This window comes from Trachurus trachurus, assembly GCF_905171665.1.
Source record: "Trachurus trachurus genome assembly, chromosome: 6".
NCBI lineage: Eukaryota > Metazoa > Chordata > Actinopteri > Carangiformes > Carangidae > Trachurus > Trachurus trachurus.
In genome coordinates this window covers 34753800-34778829 of record NC_139897.1, presented here as the reverse complement: position 1 = coordinate 34778829, position 25030 = coordinate 34753800, and the positions used below count along the sequence as shown (strand labels likewise).

The window sequence follows — 25030 nt, the reverse complement described above, 5'->3', positions numbered from 1 at the left end:
TCAAGTCTCTGGATGTTGTGGGGCTGTCGTGGCTGACACGCCTCTGCAGCATCGCGTGGCAGTCGGGGACAGTGCCTCTGGACTGGCAGACCGGGGTGGTGGTCCCTCTCTTCAAAAAGGGGGACCGGAGGGTGTGTTCCAACTACCGGGGGATCACACTCCTCAGCCTCCCGGGGAAAGTCTATTCCAGGGTGCTGGAGAGGAGAATTCGGCCGATAGTCGAACCTCGGATTCAGGAGGAACAATGCGGTTTTCGTCCTGGCCGTGGAACGCTGGACCAGCTCTACACCCTCCGCAGGGTGCCCGAGGGTGCATGGGAGTTTGCCCAACCAGTCCACATGTGTTTTGTGGACTTGGAGAAGGCTTTCGACCGTGTCCCACGTGGCATCCTGTGGGAGGTGCTCCGGGAGTATGGGGTCGGAGGCCCTCTGCTGAGGGCTGTACGGTCCCTGTATGACCGGAGCAGGAGCTTGGTTCGCATGGCCGGCAGTAAGTCAGACCTGTTCCCGGTGCGTGTTGGACTCCGGCAGGGCTGCCCTTTGTCACCGGTTCTGTTCATTATTTTTATGGACAGAATTTCTAGGCGCAGCCAAGTGCCGGAGGGGGTACGGTTCGGGAGCCACTTGATTTCATCTCTGCTTTTTGCAGATGATGTGGTCTTGTTGGCTCCCTCGAGCCAGGACCTTCAGCATGCACTGGGGCGGTTTGCAGCCGAGTGTGAAGCAGCTGGGATGAGAATCAGCACCTCTAAGTCCGAGGCCATGGTTCTCGACCGGAAAAAGGTGGTTTGCACCCTCCATGTTGGGGGAGAGTTCCTGCCTCGGGTGGAGGAGTTTAAGTATCTTGGGGTCTTGTTCACGAGTGGGGGAAGGATGGAGCGCAAGATTGACAGGCGGATCGGTGCAGCGGCCGCAGTAATGTGACAAAAAAGTGTGAAATAACTGAAAACACGTCTTCTCTTTCTTCTTTTCTTCTTCCTCTCCCTCCTCTATCTCTGCCCCCACCAATTCTAGTTTCTTCAAAGTAGCCACCCTTTGCTCTGATTACTGCTTTGCACACTCTTGGCATTCTCTTGATGAGCTTCAAGAGGTGAACCTGACCTGAAATGGTTTTCACTTCACAGGTGTCAGTGTGCCTTGTCAGGGTTCATTAGTGGAATTTCAGTGAGAATCTACAATGTAAATAGTCAAAATAAAGGAAATGCATTGAGTGTGTCCAAACTTTTGACCTGTACTGTATGTCAATGTATTAATGAAAATATGTATTATAATTTCAGTGATCAAGACCACAGGGAGAGTAGCTGCTAATGGGAGTCTTTAATAAACAAACAAACAAACAAACAAACCAACCTTGTCGGCCTCGGCCTTGATGCTCGCCAAGCGGCTCTGATGCGTGTCCGAGGAGCCGTTGAGCAACGCGTCGTCCGAGTACGGACTTCGCCCCTCCTCCGCCCGCCTGCACGCCGCCTTCGGACTGTCGCCGTCCTTCGCTGCCGCCGCTCCTTCCCGCTTCTTCTTGTCCTTCTTCTTCTTGTCTTTGGCGGCAGCTGCGGCGGCGGCGGCGAGCGCGGCGTCGGTGAGCGGCGGCGGTTTGCTCTGGGTGCTCTTCAGCTGCGGACTCTTGGGGACGGGGACGAGGGCGGGCGACGTCGCCGGCTGCTGCATGGCGTACGGCGACGGCGACGGTGTCGGCGTCCCCGTGGTGGCGGCGGGCGCCCCGGGCCGCGGCGGCTTCACGCCTTTCTGAGTCAGTTTATCCGGCTTACCGCCGCCCGCCATCTTCTTCACCTTCCTGTCGTCCATGCCGTCGTTGCTGGCCTCGTCCGTCAGACACGCCCCGTCCTCGCCGCCGCCGCAGTCCGTCCCCTCAGGCTCCGCCTCCCCACCGCCGCCGCCGCCTTTCTTCTTCCCCTTCTTCCCCGTTGTCGAGGACGACGATGACGACGGCGACGGCGATGGAGCGTCGAAGCCGCGTCCTTTAGGCGTGGTGGAGCGGGCGGGCGAGATGGCGGCGCCGCCGTTGCAGCCGGCGGCGTCGGGGTGATGATGCATCATGGCGGCGGTCGCGTCGTCGGCGCCGTACTCGCTGTCGGCGTCGTGGTCGAGGCGGACGTCGTCGTGGTCGTTGTGCGCCCGCGCCGTGTGGTACTTCAGCCCGTTGATGTGTTTGTATTTCTTGTTGCAGTTCGGATGCGGGCAGTCGATGAGCACCGGCGAGGGGCACGTGCGGTCGAGTTGTGGCGGCGGCGGCGGCAGCGAGTCGGACTTCCCCGCGGCGGCCGTGGCGGCAGCGGCGGCGAGGAGCAGCGGCGGCGGGACGGCGGCGGCCGCTGCGTTGCCGGTGGAGTTTGTTCTCATGCGTTTCGACGCCTTCGTGTCCTCGGAGCTGGACGTCGGCTCCATGTCCGACGTCGGTTTGGTCGACTTCCTCTTGGCCGACGACGGGCTCGCCTTCGCGTCCTCAACCACGCCAACGCCGCCGCCACCGATGCCGCCGCTGCTCGCCGTCTGGCTGCCGCGGCGACCTTTGCTGTTGGCCGCGGCGCCGCGTGTTTTGCTGCTGCCGCTGCCCTTGTTGTCGGAGGAGTTGCTGTTGTCGTTGAGCGGCGTGTTGCTGCTGGGACGCATCCTCTTGCCCCGCCCGCGACCGCTACGCATCTCCACGTCGCTGGTGGGCGACTCACAGAACCTTCAAAATAAAAGGTAGATGTTTGTGTTAAAACTCCTTCAAAATACAAGTAGATGTTTCTATTAAAGAGCTAACAACTAAACCCCTCAGTTTTGGATGACGTGCTCTAAGCTGGAAATTCAAAAAATGCCTTGATTATGGGCAGGGCTCCAGGAGCACTCTCCGACCCCCGGATCTCCGCTGCCTGAATGGGAATCGTTAGCGCGGCCGGCGCTAACGATTCCCATTCAGGCAGCTGCTAGCAGCTGTTAGCCGCAGCAGAGCAGCGCCTAGCAACCGTTAGCGGCAGGCAGCAGCTGGTGCTGATTGGTCGGGGAGCTGGTGGCGGTGACGAAAGCTGCCTCCAAAGCGTCATCTGCCTCCATCTCAGCCAATAGAAAAATTCGATTGTAGTAGCCGTGTTTCAACCCATAGAGGGCAGTCACTCTACATTTTTACTACAAAATACACCAAATTGAAATATTTAGACTAAAATGTCAAAAGTTGGACCAGAATCAATCAACAATACCCGAATACATTTGTTTTCAGCAGAAGGTTTAGTTTCTCTTTAAAGCTCCTTCAGAATAAAGGTAGATATTTCTGTTACAGCTCCTTCAAAATAAAAGGTAGATGTTTCTATTAAAGCTCCGTCAAAATAAAAGTAGATGTTTCAATTAAAGCTTCTTCAAAATAAAGGTAGATGTCTCTATTAAAGCTCCTTCAAAATAAAGGTAGATGTTTCTATTAAAGCTCCGTCAAAATAAAAGTAGATGTTTCAATTAAAGCTTCTTCAAAATAAAGGTAGATGTCTCTATTAAAGCTCCTTCAAAATAAAGGTAGATGTTTCTATTAAAGCTCCGTCAAAATAAAAGTAGATGTTTCAATTAAAGCTTCTTCAAAATAAAGGTAGATGTCTCTATTAAAGCTCCTTCAAAATAAAAGGTAGATGTTTCTATCAAAGCTCCATTAAAGCCTTAAAACCAGCCGTCAGGACTTCCTGTCACTTTGTGATGTCACAACAAAGCTCTGAGTGTTTTATTCTGAAAATCTGCTCTGTTTTTATTGGATCGTTGTATTGATGTGTGCGTGTTTGTTGTGTCTGTTGTGTCTGTGTGTTTTACCTTGGTGGGGCCCAGTCGTGTCTCGTACAGTCCAGCAGCGTTCCCACGTACGTCTTATTCCTCCAGGTGACGTTGACGACCAGCATGCCTGCACACACACACACACAGTTAGTTACACTACATGTGAACGACTTGAACACACACACATTCACACACATTCACACACATTCAGACTCAGAAGAACTGAAACTTTTCGCCGACCGCAGCCGATCAAAGTGTCCAACTGATGTCTGAACAACTTCCTGTCACCTCAACACACACCGCTGACTGACTGACTGTGTGTGTGTCTGTGTGTGTGTGTGTTCACAGTCACATCAACACAGCCTGAGTGTGTGTTCACTTGTTATTTCTAATCGTCAGTCGTCTGGTTGTTGAACGTTGTGTTTTACGTGTGTGAAATGGTTTTTGTCCTTTCAGAATAAAAGTCTCTGAGACACAGAGCTGAAGGAAACTAAACAACCTGTGTTTTAATGTGAAAGTCTGACTCCTTCACTTCCTGTTAGTGAAGTCGTTTAGTTCAGTCTGACAAGTTTGTTTTTATTGTGTTGTGCAGTGTATCATGTTATGTAGTGTTGTGTTGTAGTGAAGTGTATAGGACGAATCTCCTTGTTGTTTACAACTACTTCCTGGTAGAAAACCAGCATGAGAACAATAGTGACGGACGAGAGTTTCGCTATATATATCTACTTTTTCATGTCACTATATCACCGTTTAGACTAATCTGATGTTTGTAAAGTTTATAAAACCAATGATTGGACAAACATTACTATTTCTGTGTGCACAGTTTTGTAATTAATCATGGTTATCAGAGATTAGCCGGGCTAACCGTTAGCTACCTGTTTAACTTTAATAACTCAGTGACTCAATAAACGCTACATGAAAAAATATTTTCTCCAGCGGATATCTGAGTTACAACATGACTGAGCTAACTGGAGTAGTTTCATGTCGTGTCCCACAACGGGAGGGTTTTAACAGCTGACGTCCTGCTGTTAGCTTAGCTACCGCCGTTAGCTTAGCTGCCGCCGTTAGCTTTGCTGCTGCCGTTAGCTTAGCTGCCGCCGTTAGCTTAGCTTCTGCCGTTAGCTTAGCTACCGCCATTAGCTTAGTTGCTGTTAGCTTAGCTACCGCCGTTAGCTTAGCTACCGTTAGCTTAGCTACCGTTAGCTGTCCCTGTCAGCTGAGCCACTGATGCTTTCTAGACACCGTGATTCTCCCAAACTGAATAAATACAACACATAGCAACACAAAACACACACACAGAAATAGTAATGTTTCTTCAATCATTTCAGATTTGTCTAAACGGTGATAGGGCGTGAAAAATATGATATATAGCTAAACTCTCGTTCGTTACTACTGTTCTCATTCAAATTGCGTGCTGGTTTTCTACCCGGAAGTAGAATGTAAACAACAAGGAGATTCGGTCTATATAGCTCATATTTTTCACGCCCTATCACCGTTTAGACAAATCTGAAATGATTGAAGAAACATTACTATTTCTGTGTGTGTGTTGTGTGTTGCTATGTGTTGTATTTATTCAGTTTGGGGGAATCACAGTGTCTAGAAAGCACCAGTGGCTCAGCTGACAGGGACAGCTAACGGTAGCTAAGCTAACATCAGTAGCTAAGCTAACAGCAGGACGTCAGCTGTTAAAACCCTCCCGTTGTCGGACACGACATGAAACTACTCCAGTTAGCTCAGTCATGTTGGAACTCAGATATCCGCTGGAGAAAATATTTTTTCATGGAGCGTTTATTGAGTCACTGAGTTATTAAAGTTAAACAGGTAGCTAACCGTTAGCCCGGCTAATCTATGATAACCATGACTAATTACAGAAACGTGCACACATAAATAGTAATGTTTGTTCAATAATTGGTTTTATAGACTTTACAAACATCAGATTAGTCTAAACGGTGATATAGTGACATGAAAAAGTAGATATATATAGTGAAATTCTCGTCCGTCACTATTGTGTGTCCATTGTGTAGTGTGTGTATTATTGTGGATTGTTGTGTATTGTTGTGTGTGCTCACCGTCCTCGGTCTCCTGCCAGACGATGCCCTCCAGGTTGACGCTGGTCCCCGGTTCACACGGGCCCAGACACTCGGGCTCGGTGCCGAGCGCCGCGTCGGCCGTGTTCACCGCCACCGAGCGCGTCCGCACCATGATCTGTTCACACGGCGACGAGATGCTGTCGCTGTTGCTGTTGGCGACCGGCGCCAGGAGGTGGAGGGGGGGCGGGGCCGGCGTGGAGACCGGGGACTCCATCTGAAGGAGAGAGAGAGAGACGCTGATGATGTCACATGGCCACAGGTTGGTGATTGGATACATTATTCTTCTGCCTCCTTCAGAATAAAAGTAGATGTTTCTATTAAAGCTCCTTCAGAATAAAGGTAGATGTTTCTATTAAAGCCCCTTCAGAATAAAGGTAGATGTTTCTATTAAAGCTCCTTCAGAATAAAGGTAGATGTTCCTATTAAAGCTCCTTCAGAATAAAGGTAGATGTTTCTATTAAAGCTCCTTCAGAATAAAGGTAGATGTTTCTATTAAAGCTCCTTCAGAATAAAGGTAGATGTTTCTATTAAAGCTCCTTCAGAATAAAGGTAGATGTTTCTATTAAAGCTATTTCAGAATAAAAGTAGATGTTTCTATTAAAGCTCCTTCAGAATAAAGGTAGATGTTTCTATTAAAGCCCCTTCAGAATAAAGGTAGATGTTTCTATTAAAGCTCCTTCAGAATAAAGGTAGATGTTTCTATTAAAGCTCCTTCAGAATAAAGGTAGATGTTTCTATTAAAGCCCCTTCAGAATAAAGGTAGATGTTTCTATTAAAGCTCCTTCAGAATAAAGGTAGATGTTTCTATTAAAGCCCCTTCAGAATAAAAGCATGTGGTTGTGTCCGAAATCCCTCCCTCATTCCCTCCTCCCTACTCACTATATAGTGAATTTAATATAGTGACTCACTGGTCAAATAAAAAAAACACTTTCGGACACTACTCCACCGCACAGTTAATGACGTATTACTTCGCGTAATTAAAACGTTCCGACCGCGATCGTAACGGCCGGTGTAGAATAGACCTACGGATGTACCAACATAAAAAGAGGAGTAAAGCAATATATTAAGCGGTAATATATATATATTTAAGCACCAAAGATGTTCAGTCAAACCCACATAGTTTGAAACAACGTTCACAACAACGTGTCACAACTAAGCATAAAGTCCGCTAGCTTAATGCTAACGTATAATGTAAAACACCATAGACGGGCTAACAGAAATTAGCCTCGCTATCCAGAGTCTGTGGTCAGTTTATAACGCTTTTTAGGAAATTTGCTCCGACGTTTGTTTTGAGAGTCTGTGGAAGCCGCGACCGGAGAACTCTGGCAGCTGGACACATTTATTGAGGCTGCTGCACTACTGCATTTATTTGGTAGCTACACCGGTCACTACTTCATTTATTTGGTAGCTACACCGGTCACTACTGCATTTATTTGGTAGCTACATCGGTCACTACTGCATTTATTTGGTAGCTACACCGGTCACTACTTCATTTATTTGGTAGCTACACCGGTCACTACTGCATTTATTTGGTAGCTACACCGGTCACTACTTGCATTTATTTGGTAGCTACACCGGTCACTACTGCATTTATTTGGTAGCTACACCGGTCACTACTTGCATTTATCTGGTAGCTACACCGGTCACTACTTGCATTTATTTGGTAGCTACACCGGTCACTACTGCATTTATTTGGTAGCTACACCGGTCACTACTTGCATTTATTTGGTAGCTACACCGGTCACTACTTGCATTTATTTGGTAGCTACACCGGTCACTACTTGCATTTATTTGGTAGCTACACCAGTCGCTCTGGGCCGGTGTGGTAACGGCCATCCGTGACCGCAATGCATGATGGGATATCTTGCTCCGGTTAGTGACCATCGGATGTTCACTACATTTCGCGGTGAATTGTGGGATAGATTCAGTCACTTATAGTGAACATTAATAAATCACTGAACATTCGGACACCACTACAAATGTTTGTATTAAAGCTCCTTCAGAATAAAAGCAGATGTTTCTGTTAAAGCCCCTTCACAATAAAGGTACATGTTTCTATTAAAGCTCCTTCAGAATAAAAGCTCATGTTTCTATAAAAGCCCCTTCAGAATAAAAGCAGATGTTTCTATTAAAGCCCCTTCAGTATAAAAGCAGATGTTTGTATTAAAGCTCCTCCAGAATAAAAGCAGATGTTTTTACTAAAGCCCTTTTAGAATAAAGGTACATGTTTGTATTAAAGCCCCTTCACAATAAAAGCATATGTTTCTACTAAAGCCCTTTCAGAATAAAGGTACATGTTTCTATCAAAGCCTCTTCAGAATAAAAGCTCATGTTTCTATTAAAGCCCCTTCAGAATAAAAGCAGATGTTTCTATTAAAGCCCCTTCAGAATAAAAGTGAATGTTTCCATTAAAGCCCCTTCAGAATAAAAGTGAATGTTTCCATTAAAGCCCTTTCAGAATAAAGGTGTGTGTGTGCGCGTCCTCTCACCTTCTCTCCTCCGACGACCTTCTTCAGACTCCGACACTCGCCCTCCACTTCCTCCTGCTCCGTCACCATGGCGACGGCGGCCTGGTCCAGCAGCTGCTCGGCCGCCACCGTCGCTAGCTCCGCGTTCTGCTGCTGCTGCTGCGCCTGGGACTCGAACGCCCCGACGCTGCAGCCGCGTGGCGTCCCCAGCGGGAGGACTGGCTCCTTGTCGGCGCCCGTTGCCACGCCAACCACCGCCACCGCCGCCGCCGCCTCCATCTTCTCCTTCTTGGTTTTCCCCGCCGCGCCGTCCTTCTCCTTCTTGGCGGCGGTCGGCGTGCGCGGCGGTTTGCTGGACTTGTCGGCGCCGCCCTTCGTGGGCGTGGAGTTCTGCTGCGGCGGCGCTGGCGGCTGCTGCGGCGGAGGGGGCGGGGCCTCCTTCCCCCCCTCCTTCTTGGCGTTGCCGTCGGAAACGGGCGCCTTCACGCCGCCGCCGCCGCTCTCCTTAGAGTTTTTACTGCGCTTGGATTTGGATTTGCTCTCTTTGCCCTGCGTTGCCGCCGCGGCGACAGGACTCACAAACTTTATATTGTCCGGTAGCGTCGCCACGGCAGCGTTGGCGTTGCCGGGGGGAACGCCGGCGGCGCCCATGGCCCCGCCCCCTTCCTTGCTGCTCGACATCTCTAGCTTGTCCTTCTCCAGGTCGGCGTCCAGGTCGATGATCAGGTTGCCCACGCCGATATCCCACTCATCGCCGCTGTCGTACGTGTCCACCGCCGCGTTCGAGTCCACTCCTTTCCCGCCTGCTGCAGGGCCGCTGCTGAGGGACATCTTAGACCCGCCGTCCCGGAGCGCCGCGGCGGGGGGGGGAGGGGAGGGGGGGGCGGGGGGGCCGCGCTCCTCCCAGCCGCAGGACCGCAGGGCGACGCCTCCTCAGGGCTGCACGCCGCGCCTCCGCCGAGCTCCCCACATGATGCCGACCTGCAGAGGAGGAGACGCAAAGTTAGAGACATTTCCTTTACATTCATGACAGATGACAGATACTTTGAGTCGACCTGTCCACATTTTACCAGTATAAATTAATAATTTAATTTACTGGTGACTGACAGAGATGAGAGATGGTGAAACACAGCTCTTTTTTTTCATTATTAATTAATGGGAAAAACTGGTGTAGTGGAAAAGAGCCATTTGACTGTCTTAGGGCCCATTCACATGGAGCGTCTTTTGCGCGAGCGTTTCCATCGTTTTCAATGTGCAAAATCCGAAGCGACGTCGACGTGGCTTTTTTTCCGTGCGCGTCCGAGGCGCACCGAGATGCAAATATCTCAACTTTTTCAAATGCCGCACGCACACTGCGTGTCATGTGATCAGAATTGACCAATCAGCTGCACGGACCTGCTTCACCGGCAGCAACAAGCAGCCTGAACGCTCTCAGTGCTTCCCCGCTTTCAGCCCTCAGTTCTCCCCCGGTCCAGCCCCAGATCTCTACTCCATAGCTGCCGTAGCAGCAGTGTGATACCAGTACATTTAACCGCATTTTTAACTTTTATTAGACACAAGGTAGGGAGTTCACGTCTCGCCAGCCTCCCTCCTCTCCACACGGCGGTGAGTCCTCCGTTCAAACTGACAGGCAGATCGAGCAGTGAAGCTGCTGAGAGGGATTCACGGTGCTTGAAATCTGATCAGCTCTGTGTTTACTCAATTCCTGGTTAAATGACAGAAGCACACCACTAATGTAAAAATGTGACAGGCGCTTTTGGTTGCTTAGTAAAGTTTAAAGGGATAGTTCAACATTTTGGCAAATTGGCCCATTGCCATAATTGCTATAGTCATAGCAGTAGGTTCATTACCTTTAATTGTAGGTGTAAGCTATTTTTAGTACAGCGGAGCGCAGCAGCAGGCTGCTCAGAGCTAGGGCTGAGCTGCTTTCACACTGACAGCTCAACACCGAGGGGTAGTGTTGAGCCGTTCGCGAGTGATTCGTTCGAAGGAACAAATTATTTAAGTGAACGTACTGACTCAAATCACTTCCTGACCTGATTCGTTCCTTTCTCAGTTCAGTCGTTGAGCTCAGCAGCAGCGTGCAGGCTGACACTGCTGTGTGGTCTGTGAATCACTGAATCACCTGTGAATCTGGTGGCGGAGACTCTCATTGCGAGGGAACGGTGCATGTTCTGTAGGGGTGTCACGATTCTCCAAATCCTCGATTTGATTTGATTTTCGATTTTAGGGTCACGATTCGATTCGATTCTCGATTTCTTTTCTTTTTCTTACAGCACAGAGGCCTTTGCTATTTTCAGACTAGTCTAGTCTACGATCATTGGTTTTATTCATCAAATTTTGTACAGTAAATCTTATTTCAAAAGATGGGATACATATAAGTGATGCAATTTCCATAATGTATCACATTAGGCCCTAATGGTCACATTTAAATAATTTCTTTACAATATAAAGGTAACATGCCCCCAAAAATCATGATCCTGGGGCCAAAATTGCCCCTAAGGTTTTGAAACAAATATATTTATATCTGTAGCTACATTATCATAATTTTATTTTCATTAATTTACCGTCGTGTCTCATTATTCTCCTGATGTCGGCTTAATGTAATGTAAACGAGATTGCACTGATACGGCGTCGATCGATCCTCTCTTTGACTTCGATGCTCGAGATCGTGACGTAATTTCGATCGATTTCGATAAAAAATCAAAATCGTGACACCCCTAATGTTCAGTGATGCGTTCACTGATGAGGCCCGGAGCTGAAACCAAATGCACCCCTTCTGCTGCGGTCGAGTTGAACAGAGTTGAACCGAGTTGAAAACAGCGCCACTGAGCTTCCATAGAACTACATTGATTTTCAATCAAGATTCCAGCGCGGCGGCCGTCTCAAAATTTATAATGCTGAAAAAACCCTGTGTACTGTGCACAGAGGACTCGCGTTCACCCACCGTGTAGTAATATTTGCTGCTTCTCGGGGGGGGGGGGGTGATTCGGTGAACACATTTTTTGAACGACTCATTTTAATGAACTGATTCTAGTGATTCAGTACAGTCAAAAGAACTGCCGATCCCATCACTACTGAGGAGCTGCTTTACTGGGTTCCCTCTTCTCTCTAAATCATCTCCAGGACGTTTCAGCTGCTCCGGTCTGACAGACGTTAGTCATCATATCACACCAAACTCCACCAACACATCCCTCGTCCCAGTCAGACGGTGGAGAAGTGTCTTTTCACCTGTTGAACCTGATTCTGCACATTGAACCAGTTTGTTTCTCTGTTTATCATCTCTCTCCTCCAGAAGTCTGTGTAAAGACGTTCAGTCTATGAAATAACCTCTGACATGATTAGAAGGTAAGACACATTTATCATTAGGGATGGGTACCTTTTGCATTTGAATCGATACGGTATCAATACTCGGTACCTGGGAACCGATTCCGGTACCAATCGGTACCTGTTTTCGGTACTTTTTGTGTGTGTGGTCATTTAAAAAATAAAAAAAATAATAAAAACGTCTGAAATTTTAATATTTACCCCTTAAAGGGATAGTTCAACATTTTGGCAAATTGGCCCATTGCCATAATCGCTATAGTCATAGCAGTAGGTTCGTTACCTTTATTTGTCGGTGTAAGCTATTTTTAGAACGGAGGAGCGGAGCGGCAGGCTGTTCAGAGCTACACTATGGAGGCTAATGGAATTTCTTGGTTTCCCTCATCAAACTCATCAAATACAAAATCCCAAAACGCTTTCGTGGACAAGTTGTGACCTGCACAATCACCACGCTATGAGATAATAATAGAACGTTACGAAACGGAGCCGTTTGAGGTAAATACAGAGTCTGCTTGCTGAAAAACTGTCCCTGAAGGCAACGCGCATCAGCGGTTTTGCATGAATTTCCCTCTAAAACAACTCTGTCTGGTAACGTTCTATTATTATCTCATAGCGTGGTGATTGTGCAGGTCACAACTTGTCCACGAAAGCGTTTTGGAGTTTTGGGATTTTGTATTTGATGAGTTTGATGAGGGAAACCAAGAAATCCCATAATGAGCCTCCATAGTGTAGCTCTGAACAGCCTGCCGCTCCGCTCCTCCGTTCTAAAAATAGCTTACACCGACGAATAAAGGTAACGAACCTACTGCTATGACTATAGCGATTATGGCAATGGGCCAATTTGCCAAAATGTTGAACTATCCCTTTAAGAGTATTTTATGTTTTAGGGATGGGCAATGATTTTCATATAATGGAATAGTCATTCAATGAAAAAAAAAAAAAAAGTTTATGAGACTGTATCGTCTTGTCTGAGAAAATGTCAGTTTTTACTGTGAGAAAAGGAGAAACATGGAGAGACTCCTACAGCCTCAGAAAGCTCTGTGTGAAACTTTGTCAAATAAAAAAAACAACTGAAACTGCTGCAAACTCTGCAACATGTGGACTTCACGTTTTGACGAGAGGAGAGTGGGAGACTTCATCCTCGTTTAGATGTGTAGATGTTTAGATGTTTAAATGTTTAGATGTTTAGATGTTTAGATGTTTAGATGTGTAGATGTGCTCTGCTCTCATTACGTGACGAGGACTCGAATGGCGCCGCTGTGATGAGAAGCGGGACTCGGGACCGGACCGCTTCGGTACGGATTGTCACAACAGTTCGTTCTTCACGTTAAATGACGGACGGATGTTTTTCACGTAGTGATTTAAAACGACGGACTGGAGCCATCGCTTCTCCACGTCTCATTTCAGAGAAAGAGAGGGAGAGACTCATGCAGACTGCACTCTCGCTGACGCACGACGAAGGTGCGTTCAGGTACCGAAATATGGTACCGATTGACTTTATGTGAATCAATACTCGGTACTTTGGTGGGAATTCGGTCGGTACCAAAATAGTACCGAATTTCGGTACCCATCCCTATTTATCATAGAACAACAAGGTAAAGCTGTAGTTTTAGTGTTTAACCAGGCCGCTCCAGCTCTGAGCTGCTGCTCTATCCGTCACTAGAGGAAACACTCAAGCTCCTCATCCAACTAGAAACACTACAAACTCAGTCTCTAGTTTCCTTTGGAGAAGAAATCCTTAGTGAGGTCTGAAAAAGTCAAACAGAGCACCGGGAGCTGATTTACATTATCATCTTCCAGGAAAACTCAAGGTTTTCCAGGACATGTGACTGGAAAACTGGTCGCCCACTTTCCAGGTTTTCCAGGACGTGTGGGAACGCCGTTTTAAATATGAAGCAGCTTTATCCATTTAAACTAAATAAACTAGAGCAACAACAACTGTCATTTTCAACAGCCTTAAATGAAAACCAGGAACTAGGAGCGTTATTCCTGACAGGCCGGCCAACGAGACTCAACATGGAGTTATTTAGGAACGGTCCATAGAACGACCTGTTTCCTGCTGCAGGACGGAGGAGACACAGAGTCAAGGCGTCAGTTCTCAGAGATTTGTGCGAGTGTAACACACACGTTGTGGTTGCGGGTAGGGCTGAACGATATATCGATATTGTATCTATATCTAGATATGAACATTCAAGATATTAAAGGGATAGTTCACCCTAGAATGATATTTCGCTCATTATCTGCTCACCCTCATGTTGACTAAGGGCTGGAAGAATTATCAGAGTCCACCGTCCCTTCTCTGAGTTACAGGGGGTCTTGGCGTAGCAGTGAATTTCAATGCAACGGTTGCAAAGGGACACCGGAGCTCTTCGTAAAAAAACACACACAAAAAAACATCCAAATACCTCCATGATGCTCGTATGTAATGTCCGTCTTGTGCTGAACCCCCAAATTGCGTAATTGTCCCGAAAAAAATTAAATAAGTCTATATTTTAAGCTTGTTTGTAGCGGAAGCTTCTCGAAGCTCCTCTTCCTGGTCCGTCCAAATCTCGCATGATTTGCGCCGGCGTCAGTGCGGTTACTGCGAATCACGCAATATTTGGACGGACCAGGAAGAAGAAGAAGAAGAAGAAGCTTCCGCTACAAACAAGCTTAAAATATAGACTTATTTAATTTTTTTCGGGACAATTACGCAATTTGGGGCTTCAGCACAAGACGGACATTACATACGAGCATCATGGAGGTATTTGGATGTTTTTTTGTGTGTGTTTTTTTACGAAGAGCTCTGGTGTCCCTTTGCAACCGTTGCATTGAAATGCACTGCTACGCCGAGACCCCCTGTAACTCAGAGAAGGGACGGTGGACTCTGATAATTCTTCCAGCCCTTAGTCAACATGAGGGGGAGTAGATAATGAGCGAAATATCATTCTAGGGTGAACTATCCCTTTAATATTGAAAAAGCAAAGATATAAACGATATAGATTTCCCCCCACTCGCCCTGCATGTACAGCTTTGGCAGTCACAACAAACATCTTTTTTACGATTGCCCTTGAATGCACCGCTAAGGCCAGCCAACCAGAAACCTTGTTTCATGCTTGCTGTGGATTGACAACTGAAGCGTTACATCGTGACTTATTTAGGTCTTTAAACACTGAAGTGAAAATGTGTGAGGAAATAAACTTTACTGTATGAACTGAACTCACTAAAACGTCACAAAAACCAACAATATGTGAAGTTCTCACTGTGAATAAGAGGAGAATATAAAGGCTGGATATAAACACCTAAAGAAAGATTTATGTTGCCGTCACAACTATTAGACATTTACAGAACATTAAAAAACGTCTCTTTAACAGTGAGTTTTCTCTAATTCACTGTAAAGACGAAACCTTTCAAAATAAAACACATTGTGACTGTTGTTTTTCTGGTCATACAGGATGTGAGTTAGAGATCTAGCATGTTTATAACTAATTATTCTGTATGTTGATGAATATGCAGAGTCCCATTACATTATGTGAGCAGTAGATAATCACAGCTACATCTAAATTAACTTGTTTTGACGGTTGTCCATTGGTCAAAGTTGTTGTTATCTGTTAAAGGTTAAAGGTTAATCATGTGCATCCCTGTCTGCAGCCTTTGCTAAACAGAGACGGTGTTACCTCAGTGTTTTTGTGAATGAATAATCGTCAACTAAAAAAAATAAGGGCTAGTTTAGTTAAAAGATGAATTGAAACATGAAAACAGTTGTTGTTATTTCTCTTAAACACAGAGAGGGAGAAGTGGAGAGGAGCAGGAAGTGAAGAGCAGTGAAGACACCTCGGCCTCCGTGATGCAACACCAGGTAACTCATGACAACCAGAGGAAACACAAAGTCCAGTTCAAACCAGAAGAACTCACTCACATCTGTCAGATTAATAAACCTACAGGTTCATCAATGTGTTTATGGTTCTTTAAACAAAACAAAACACTTTCCTCTTTTGTTTCACGATTTATTTTCCACAAACAATAAATACCATAATAATTCAACCCGTAAAGCACAGGGATGCAAACGGGTCAGGACCAAAAAAGAGAGGAATTGTCTGGCGGGGGGGGGGGGGGCTCACCATTAACAATAGCTTCTTCAATAATCCAAACAGTCCGACACAGCGACGCACTGCTCCTTTAGACTCTAAAGTCTCTGTAGCTCATCAGCCCGGAACTCGCCGTCATGGACCAGAAGCGACGGCGGCGTCTCGGACTTCCAGAGCAGCTACAGCGCAGCGTTGTGACCTCGACCATGGTTGGTGAGAGCAGAAATGTTGTTGTAGGCCTGTGCATATTCTCATTTGTCCAGGTCATAGTATTTCAAAGGAGGTTAAATCGAAAGCAACTGGACTTATACTGAGTCTCCACACCAGATAGTTGGACCAGTCTCAGCCTGGTCAGATGCTACATGAACTGATGAAGCCTCTTGGATGAAGGTGAAACGTCTTCCTAGACAAATAACTAAGTCCAGTTGAACCTCCTTTGAAAAAAAAAAAAGTTGTTGGCGGGCTCGTGAATTTTTTTTTTTGACACGAGTCAAAAGGAGCGATAAATCGCGTATCTCGCGTTTGGTCGCGCGTCACAACTCGAGCGAAAAAAAAAGCGTTCCTCGATGAAAAGGACGAAGACGCGAGGGTCCTGTCGCAAAAAAAAAGTTGCGTCTACCGCGTCTCGCGCCTAATCGCGTCTTTGCGCCTAATCGCGTCTTTGCGTCTAATCGCGTCTTTGCGTCTAATCACGTCTTTGCGTCTAATCGCGTCTTTGCGTCACGGCCTTTTACACCGCGGACGTAACGAATAAACGGTGACGGTGTGAACCAACAACATAGAACAGGACCAGACGTGGCGTTGTTTCCTCTTCACCTACAGCTCCACTCTCCCTCACTTACACTAACTACTGTTATTGTTGAGGCCAGAGAATTGTGGGATTTGTAGTTTTTGTGATTTTCCTGGTTCACACATGTATTTTTTTTAGGGGCAAATGCGAGTGAAATGCTCGCCCATGGTGGGCATAAGAAAATTTAAGACCTGTAAAATTATTTAAGACTTGAACACAATAATTCAACAAATTTAAGACATTTTAAGGCCTAAAAGTGTGTAATGGACATACGTATAGCCTATATAATGTGTTAGTTTCACTTTAATTGAACACATTCTACATCGCGGAGGCGACGTCTCTCCTTCACCTCTGAAACGGGGCAGAGCTCCGTGGGAGACACCTGTCTGACACAGTAATGTACGTACCGACTGCACGCGGATACGCGCCGCTTTGGGTAACGAGCGCGTCAACATTGGAGGTCGGCAGTTACCAGTATGATCAGAAACCATGAATGAGTTCGCCTCAGTTTCACGTGATTGTCACTGTCAGCCTGTTAGAAAAACATTTTACTGACCCCAGCTGAGACGCTGAGACCCCCCCCCCCCCTCCCCCTCAAAACAAAAACTCTTCGGATCTGAACGATTCACACAAGTCACCTAATTGGTCATGAAAAAAGCGAGTTTCGCTTTTCGGCGCGCTGTTTGCATCCCTGAAAGCAGCTTCAGCCGCTACAACCACAAACTGTTTCATCCCAGTTTAACATCTATAAAGCTGCTTTCCCAATAAAATTTGCAGGTTTTTAAACGCGGGTTAACCCAGCTAAGAATCTGCATTTTGCTCCTTTCCCATTGACCAAAACGAGCCGGGTGTGACCCCCACCGCTGGCATCTGGTGACGTCATCACGCTGGGATTGCGTTGATGATGTCATAAGTGCGACAGAATTCAGGGAAGTGAAGGATGGAGAGCAACATGGAAGCGAGTCAGGCGGTGGTCAGCGTTCTTTCTTGTTTCGCACTTTTGTCCGTCCTCAAAACGGTTAACTGCGAGCAGAGCTTTGTTTTGGTTCGGGATATGAGACGCGATGTTATGACGTGGCGCCATCACGTAACGCTTTAGGCGATTTTTTTCGACGCGGGTCGGTGCACCTTTCCCACTGCCACCAGAAGCCGATTGTTAGCGGGTTTAAACTTTTTTTTTGGATGCAGCTGTGATTCACCTTCAGTCAAATACGGATTTATGAAAGACAGGTTTGATTCTTGATAATAAAAAGCCAAATAAGTTACAGACTGGGGGGTTAAATATGGTTTAGATTTTACATCAAATCATCTTTTCTTTGTAGCCGAGGAGGAATAATGTAAATATCAAGACACATGGTTGTTATGAGGACTGGGACTGAATACAGTGATGGTCCCCTAAAGGCCCCTGAACTGACAAAACAAAAATTAGACCACAACATTTTGAAACAAACATCAGAAAAACACCAATACTTGTCCTAAGACTGAATAACGTTACGCTTTTTAGTCAATATATGTTCAAATTGGGACAAATTCAATGAATTTTTGGAAACATTTTGGAGAAATTTCTGGGAAAAGGTGTTGAAGGGACTATGAGGAGTTTTGGAAAGCGAAGTGTTTTCACTACATTTCCCAAGAGCCTCCACGTGCACACGGTGAAATTCTTGGACCGGCGCAAGACATGAAAGTCAGAGGTTGGAAGACAATCTGAGTAGTTTTCGACGCGGGTCGGTGCACCTTTCCCACTGCCACCAGAAGCCGATTGTTAGCGGGTTTAAACTTTTTTTTTGGCCAGTGGGAAAGGGGTACTAGTGTCATTTTAGAAATAAATCTGTGAAACTCATCTTGTTCAATCAATAACTAAACTAGGGATGGGCATTTCGAATAATTTTCTAACCGAGTATCCTAACTTTGTCGTAACCGGGTAACCGAATACTGTAATAAAAAAAATAAAATGACGTCATGCTTATTTATTAGTCCACAGTAGCCTACATGTCGGTGCCTTCGGTCCTCTCTGCCTCGCATCGTCTCAGGAAATAACTGGGAAGGTTTCAGAATGTTTGTAAACTGAAAGCAGCAGATTTTCTACCAGACTTGATGACACCTGTCGTTGCCGAGGGAACCACCACAGATTATTGTAAAAGGTTTGAAAGTCCGAAGCTCGATCCAAAAACACTTTTACACAGCAGAAAATCACGTTGTTGCTTGATCCGAAACTGTTTAACACGACAAAAAGCTGAACCACGATGATGATGTAGTTTGATCCGACACTAGACTGTTGCTCTAACGTGCCGTTTTTTTAATCCGAGGTTAACCGGATAATAAATTCATAACCGGAGAGCAGATTGCCTACTCGGGTACCCGGGTACTCGGGGAACCGTGCACATCCCTAAACTAAACAATATGTTTTAAGTTTGCAGGTTGGCAGCCTGATGTGTGTGTTTTGTGTAAACACTTGTCCATCTTTATGTTTATTTATAGGGAGGTCTTTAGGGTTTTTTCCAGACTGTCTTGCATGTTTACTCTGTATAATGTTCTTTTTTATATTTTATATACGAGTAGACTTCAGCCTTTCAATTTCTTCAAACTAATTTTCAACAAAAGTAATTTCCATCCATCTCGTACAGCCTCCTCCTTACATGTTTTAGTTTTACTCTTCAGGTATTGTTTCATCTTTTCAAGATTGTTTCAGCAATTTCTTCTCTTCTATTCAGCTTCCAGCTTTCAGCATTCACGCGTATTTCCTTTCCTTTCTATTTTACTTTTACGAAACGAAACCGTCTCTCTTCAGATCAGATGTTTCCATCCTGACGTGTTGAACTCCTGCAGCTCTGTCTCTCTCTCTCTGTGTGTTTACATTTTTCCAGTAGTCGAGTTGAGCAGAAACAGTTTCAGACTCGGCTGCTGCACAGCTGTTACTCTACCAACACTATTTATAATCCTCCTCTTCTCTCTTTCTCGCTCTGCTTCCTCACACACTCACCACCTCAGACTGAACATCACTGACACTAGAAAAACTACTGACACCAGAAAACACCTCGTTATTAATAGTCTGTGATGTGATTCAATAAGTTCCAGATAATTCAAATAGTTGTACTAAAGTATCTGCTTGTGTAACCATGGTAACAACAGTGGGAGGAGACTTCTGTTCAATCCAAACTTTGTTTACGTTAAAGCCCCAGTATGTAGGAATTCCCCCTATCTAGCGGTTTTCAGACCTGGAATAATAATAAAGAAAACAAGTTCATATTCAGTTTGACTCATTATTTTAAACTGAGGAAAAGTTCAGAAATCAACATTAGTGGTTTTTATAACCTTCATTAAAGGTATAGTCTGTAGGAATCCCCCCCATCTAGCGGTGCGGTTGCATATCTGAACGTATTCTTGATGTTGCATTCAGGTGAAATGGGGCAGACGTCAGACAGACAACAGACGCTGCATGTAACAGGATAAACAAGTGGTCCGTCAGCACGAGGCAAAACAATACAGGCGTGACAACATGTTGTCATGGCAGGGCTCGACAGTGCGACTGTTTTGCTCGCATTTGCGAGTTTATAATATCCCGTGCGAATAAAAAATTGCATTCAGTCGCATCAGTGCGACTCAGACAGAAACAGCATGCACCGCTTTGCATGCTGTTTAACGTGAGCTGCTTGTGTGACAGGTTGTTGAGTTTTATTCATGTTAAAACATTAATAAAAGGAAAAATGTTTGGTGTTTTTACTGTTCTCAAATGTAAAAATGGGTCATGTTGGACCCTCAGCATTATTTAAGGCTTAAACAGTCTGCTACTTAAACATTTTTCATTGTGCTCCTAAAAAATCTTAGTGTAGAGCCCTGTATGTAATGTTCAGCTTTTTATACTGAGGGAAATATAGGTTCTCTGCTCATCAATACCCCCACCCCTGGGCCACATGCACACACATACAGCGCAAAACTAAAAACTAATATTGGTTGTAATAAATATTCTATTTTCTCACACATATTTGCATAGTTTGTCTTTTCTGATGTTTGTTAAGGCAAAGAGCCAGTTATAACATTAAAAATGAGTCTAAAGGGTTAGGATTATAGGCTAAATCTACTTTGTTTGAAAATGATATTTTCACCAAAACTGCAAAATTTTGATTGTGCTACTAAAAAATGTTGTGTGCTACTAAATTTTTCAGCATGGTTGCACAGTGCTACTTGGAAAAAAGCTTAGCGTCAAGCCCTGCATGGTGATGTGGTATTGTTTTACCGTCTTTCTCTGGTGGAGTAAAATGACAACCGGTTGGTTTGCCGACGGCCGTCTGCCTGACTGCACCTGAATGCAACACCGGTGCCTCCGTCCTTCCTCACACTACACAGTGGTGACAGTTTTAACAGGCCGTTTCCGTGGTTACCTACGGTCACGATGCAACATGGCCGCCTCGGTTCGGTGAGTCCCCAACTTCTGTATTTGTAACGACTTGTAACAACTCATTCTAAGGAACCAGAAAGCTTTCATTTGTAGCAGCTGTGATTCACCTTCAGTGAAATACGGATTTATGAAAGACAGGTTTGATTTTTGGTAATAAAAAGACAAATAAGTTACACACTGGGGCTTTAAATATGGTTTAGATTTTACATCAAATCATGTTTTCTTTGTAGTTGAGGAGGAATAATGTAAATATCAAGACACGTGGTTACTATGAGGACTGAGACTGAACACAGTGATGGACCCCTAAAGGCCCCTGAACTGACAAAAATTAGACCACAACATTTTGAAACAAACATCAGTAAAACACAAATACTTGTTCTAAGACTGAATAACGTTACGTTTTTTAGTCAATGTACGTTCAAATTAGGACCAATGGTGTGAATTTTTGGGAAAAAATTTGAGAAATTTCTGGGAAAAAGTGTTATAGGTGTTCAGAAATGTCCATGAGTTGCTGCACGAGTTTACCCAAGTAAGGAAAACGGATTTGATTGGTCGTTATCGAGTGGGCGGGATATTCAAAGCTTGGGGCGAGCCCGAGTTCAGTGTGTGTGTGCGTGTCTCAGATGTTTGATTGACGGATGACGGATCCAATATCAGTGGCTGATGAATCGTGAGCAACGTGACGTATAATCCGTGCGCCTGCATTATCCAAAATGAAAAAAAACTACCACACTTTCATCATGGATTTACTCGAAAATAGAGTTTTGCACAAAGTTTGGGCTACATCGTCTGATAGATGAGTTATTACACTGATTTTATGACCCACTGTGGGCTCAAATTCAATTTTCTTTTCTGTACACCTTTAAAAGGGACAACGAGGAGTTTTGGAAAGCGAAGTGTTTCAAAGTTGGGTCTCATGTTGGTTTGGTCTTGACTACAACTCTAGTTAAAGCTGATGTTACATCCTGCAGTCACACCAACATTATTACAGGTGTCAGGTCATTTAAACCTGAACTCGCGGACTTTGAGAGTCGGTGTTGGAGAATAATGTAAGCTTCTGGTCACAGCGGTCCTGGTCACGTAATGAGCGCTCATCTTAACGAGGAAGTCTTCTCTCCCGGCGTAAAACTACGTCAATAGCTTCTCATCACAGTCCGCACCTTGCAGAGTTTGAGCTGCACCTAAGGGTGTATTCACACCTGTTTAGTGCGCACCCTGGTGCGCACTAAATGTTAAAATGATACATTGTTTCATTTTTCAGTTAGTGCGGTTGCGTTCACACCTGCTTTTTATCACTCGGGACCAAACTTGGAGAACGTCACGTCTCCATGACTACCGGTTGGAATCTGGAAGCGCTGATTGATAAAACTTTCATGATGGAGACTCCAGCAGGGCCGGTTGTTAGTAGCTCTGGTCATTTATTTCTATATTGTTTGCATGTATAACTCTGTTCGTTACTTCCGGCTGGTTTCCGGTTGCGTTCACCCAGCTCGGTCCCGTTAGTTCCCGGTTAAACGTTAAACACGGACCTCCGCTGCTCGGTAATCAGCTGCTCCGCGGACCCGAGGGACGGACCCGCCGACCTGAGCGGACTCAGCGGACACGCACCGACCGGCTGCCCCGCTGCTGCTGCTTCGTTTGTGGGGACAGAGCTCCGCAGCACCGGAGCACCGGGCGGTCTCCCCGCTGCGTTAACCCGTTGTCAGTGACTACGGGAGCCCTTTTAGCTCAAACTTGTTGAGTTCACCTGGCAGTTGGCTCGCACCAGAGTGCGGTTGCTTTCACACCTAAACTAGTGCGCACCAGAGTTCGGCTGGAGCCGAACCGAGACCACCTCCTCAGGCCGCACTAGTTTTGGTGCGCATTAGAGTGCGATTTGCTTTCACACCAACCCAAACTGGACCAAATTTAGTGCGCACCAGATTTAGTGCGCACTAACACTGCAGGTGTGAATACACCCTCAGTTTCACTTGTTTTCATTTGACAGTTTCACACAGAACTTTCTGGTGGAGTCTTTCCATGTTTCTCCTTCTGTGACAGTAAAAAGGGACATTTGAATTTTTTCAGACAAGATGATCGTCTCAAACTATTCAATTTTTTTTAACAGAACGACTATTATTTACACTGAGCACAAAATGTAGGCTACTTCTGTTATATTTAAGTGAGACCAAAACATTTTATTGTGAATAATTCCTTAGTTTCAGGTGTCTACCTCATTTTATTCATATGTTTGATGCCAGTGACAAATGAAGGAAAGAAAAACCTAAAAAACCTTAAGTATTTATTTTGGTGTTGTTTAGGCCAGTGCCTTATCCTTATTTTACTCAGCTGTTTGCACTTTATGCTTCAGTTAAAGAACTGTTTGTTGCTACAAGCTGCATATTTCATTAAAAGTTTAATGAACTATCATCTTAATTGTCTTTATTTTTAGTTAACATATACCTTAAACACTTCAAGCTGAAAGCTAATGATGGTTATATAAGAGCAGCTGGTGCGATAAGCTGTATGTTTTACATTCAATTTACGTATGATCCGATTAGTCGACTAATCGAAAAAAAATTGTCGGTGACTAGTCGACTATCAAAATAATCGTTTGTGGCAGCCCTAATGCTCATATTCTGTTTTTTAAAAACCTCAACTATTTGGTTATACGCCTGTCGGGATTTCCCCATTGAAAGGAATATTAATTTGTGTTCTGCGCATGATGGAATCTAGGTATTTTGACCTACAGGAGCCACCGTATCTGTAAATATTGAAGACTGGCGCAGGCTACAGGCGTTTAATCAGCAACTTTTAACTTTATAATAAATAAAGGTGTTGCTCCGGCCACAGACTGTAGTCTCCGGCTCTTTCCTTCGGTCTGTCTGAGAAATGAAGCAGCTTAGAAACGGGCTCAAACGGGCGATCGTGGGCGATGACGAGAGGTTTTGTACATTCAAGAAAATAGAAATAGACCCAGGTTTTATTCTCTCCATCGGTGGAGGAGAGTCAGTGTGGTGAAAGACAATCTCAGGATGCAGGTTCACAACAAGCCTAAAAACCCTCGACACCAAAATTTATAAGCGACTTCACAGAAAAACAAGCCCAAAGTCGTTTTTTAATAAGCGGACTGGGCAACTGTGCCGCCGTGCCGCTGCTGTTGCTGTTGTTGTGTTTGGATACAGGAAGAAGAAGCTGAAATAACGCGCATTGCGTCATGACGTTCTCTGTGCGTCGAGACGTTGTCCGTGCGTTGCTATTTTGATCGGGATATCCCAATTGATTACAATTACCATATATACAGGAACAACTCTGTTTGCTCACACATGTAAACGGGTTATTCCAAATGTTTCAGAAACCAAAATATTGACCTTAAAGCAGAAGTAAGCGATCCGGTCGTTTTGGCTAATGCTGCGTTCCAGGCAGGCTTTTGAAACCGTAAATTACAGCTTCAAGTCACAACTTACGACTTTGTAGCGTTCCAGGCAACCCACTCGTGTTTCTCCGACCTGTTTTAACTGTGAAAGTCACTATAACGGCCACTCGTAACTTCTGACCCGTGAACTCGTACCAGATCGAACTGGTACGACTTCACAGGTCGGAGAAACACGAGTTACGGGTTGCCTTGAACACACCATAACATCTTGTCAGCCGATGGAGTTAGCACCAAAAAACATCCAAATACCTCCATGCTGCTCGTATGTAATGTCCGTCTTGTATTGAAACCCCGACATGAGAAATTGTCCGTCCTCTTCCTGGTTCGTGGAGGAGCTTCGAGAAACTTCCGCTACAAAACAAGCTTGAAATATAGACTTATTTCATTTTTTTAGGGACAATTTCGCATGTCGGGGCTTCAATACAAAGACGGACATTACATATGAGCAACATGGAGGTATTTGGATGTTTTTTGGTGTGTCTTTTTGTTACGAAGACAGTTGGTATCCATTTGCAACCGTTATATATATGGACATGCACTGCTACGCCGAGACCCCCTGTAACTCAGAGAAGCCACGGAGGACTCTGAAATTTCAATTTTGGGTCAACTATCCCTTTAACCCTGGGAACCAGCTGTGTGTGTGTGTGTGTGTGTTGAATCATAGCATGTTAGCTTCTGCAGGAGGGGGACAGTAAACAAAAGAGCTGCTTTAAAATGCTAATAATAAAAAG

The 25030-nt window shown here is 45.3% G+C and overlaps 1 protein-coding gene across 2 annotated transcripts in view; it reads right to left on the bottom strand.

Annotated features, from left to right (window-relative positions):
• The window catches only part of znf609a (zinc finger protein 609a), a 37708-nt gene that overhangs the window by 10794 nt on the left and 1884 nt on the right, over positions 1 to 25030 (bottom strand). For both annotated transcript variants that reach the window (XM_083973843.1, XM_083973842.1), the window contains exons 2-5: positions 8329 to 9288; positions 5819 to 6053; positions 3789 to 3876; positions 1350 to 2688 (exon numbers count right to left, since the gene is read on the bottom strand). In XM_083973843.1, the coding sequence (XP_083829969.1) occupies positions 1350 to 2688; positions 3789 to 3876; positions 5819 to 6053; positions 8329 to 9138 (2472 nt within the window). In that variant the 5' untranslated portion in view covers positions 9139 to 9288. The remainder of the gene's footprint in view (positions 1 to 1349; positions 2689 to 3788; positions 3877 to 5818; positions 6054 to 8328; positions 9289 to 25030) is intronic.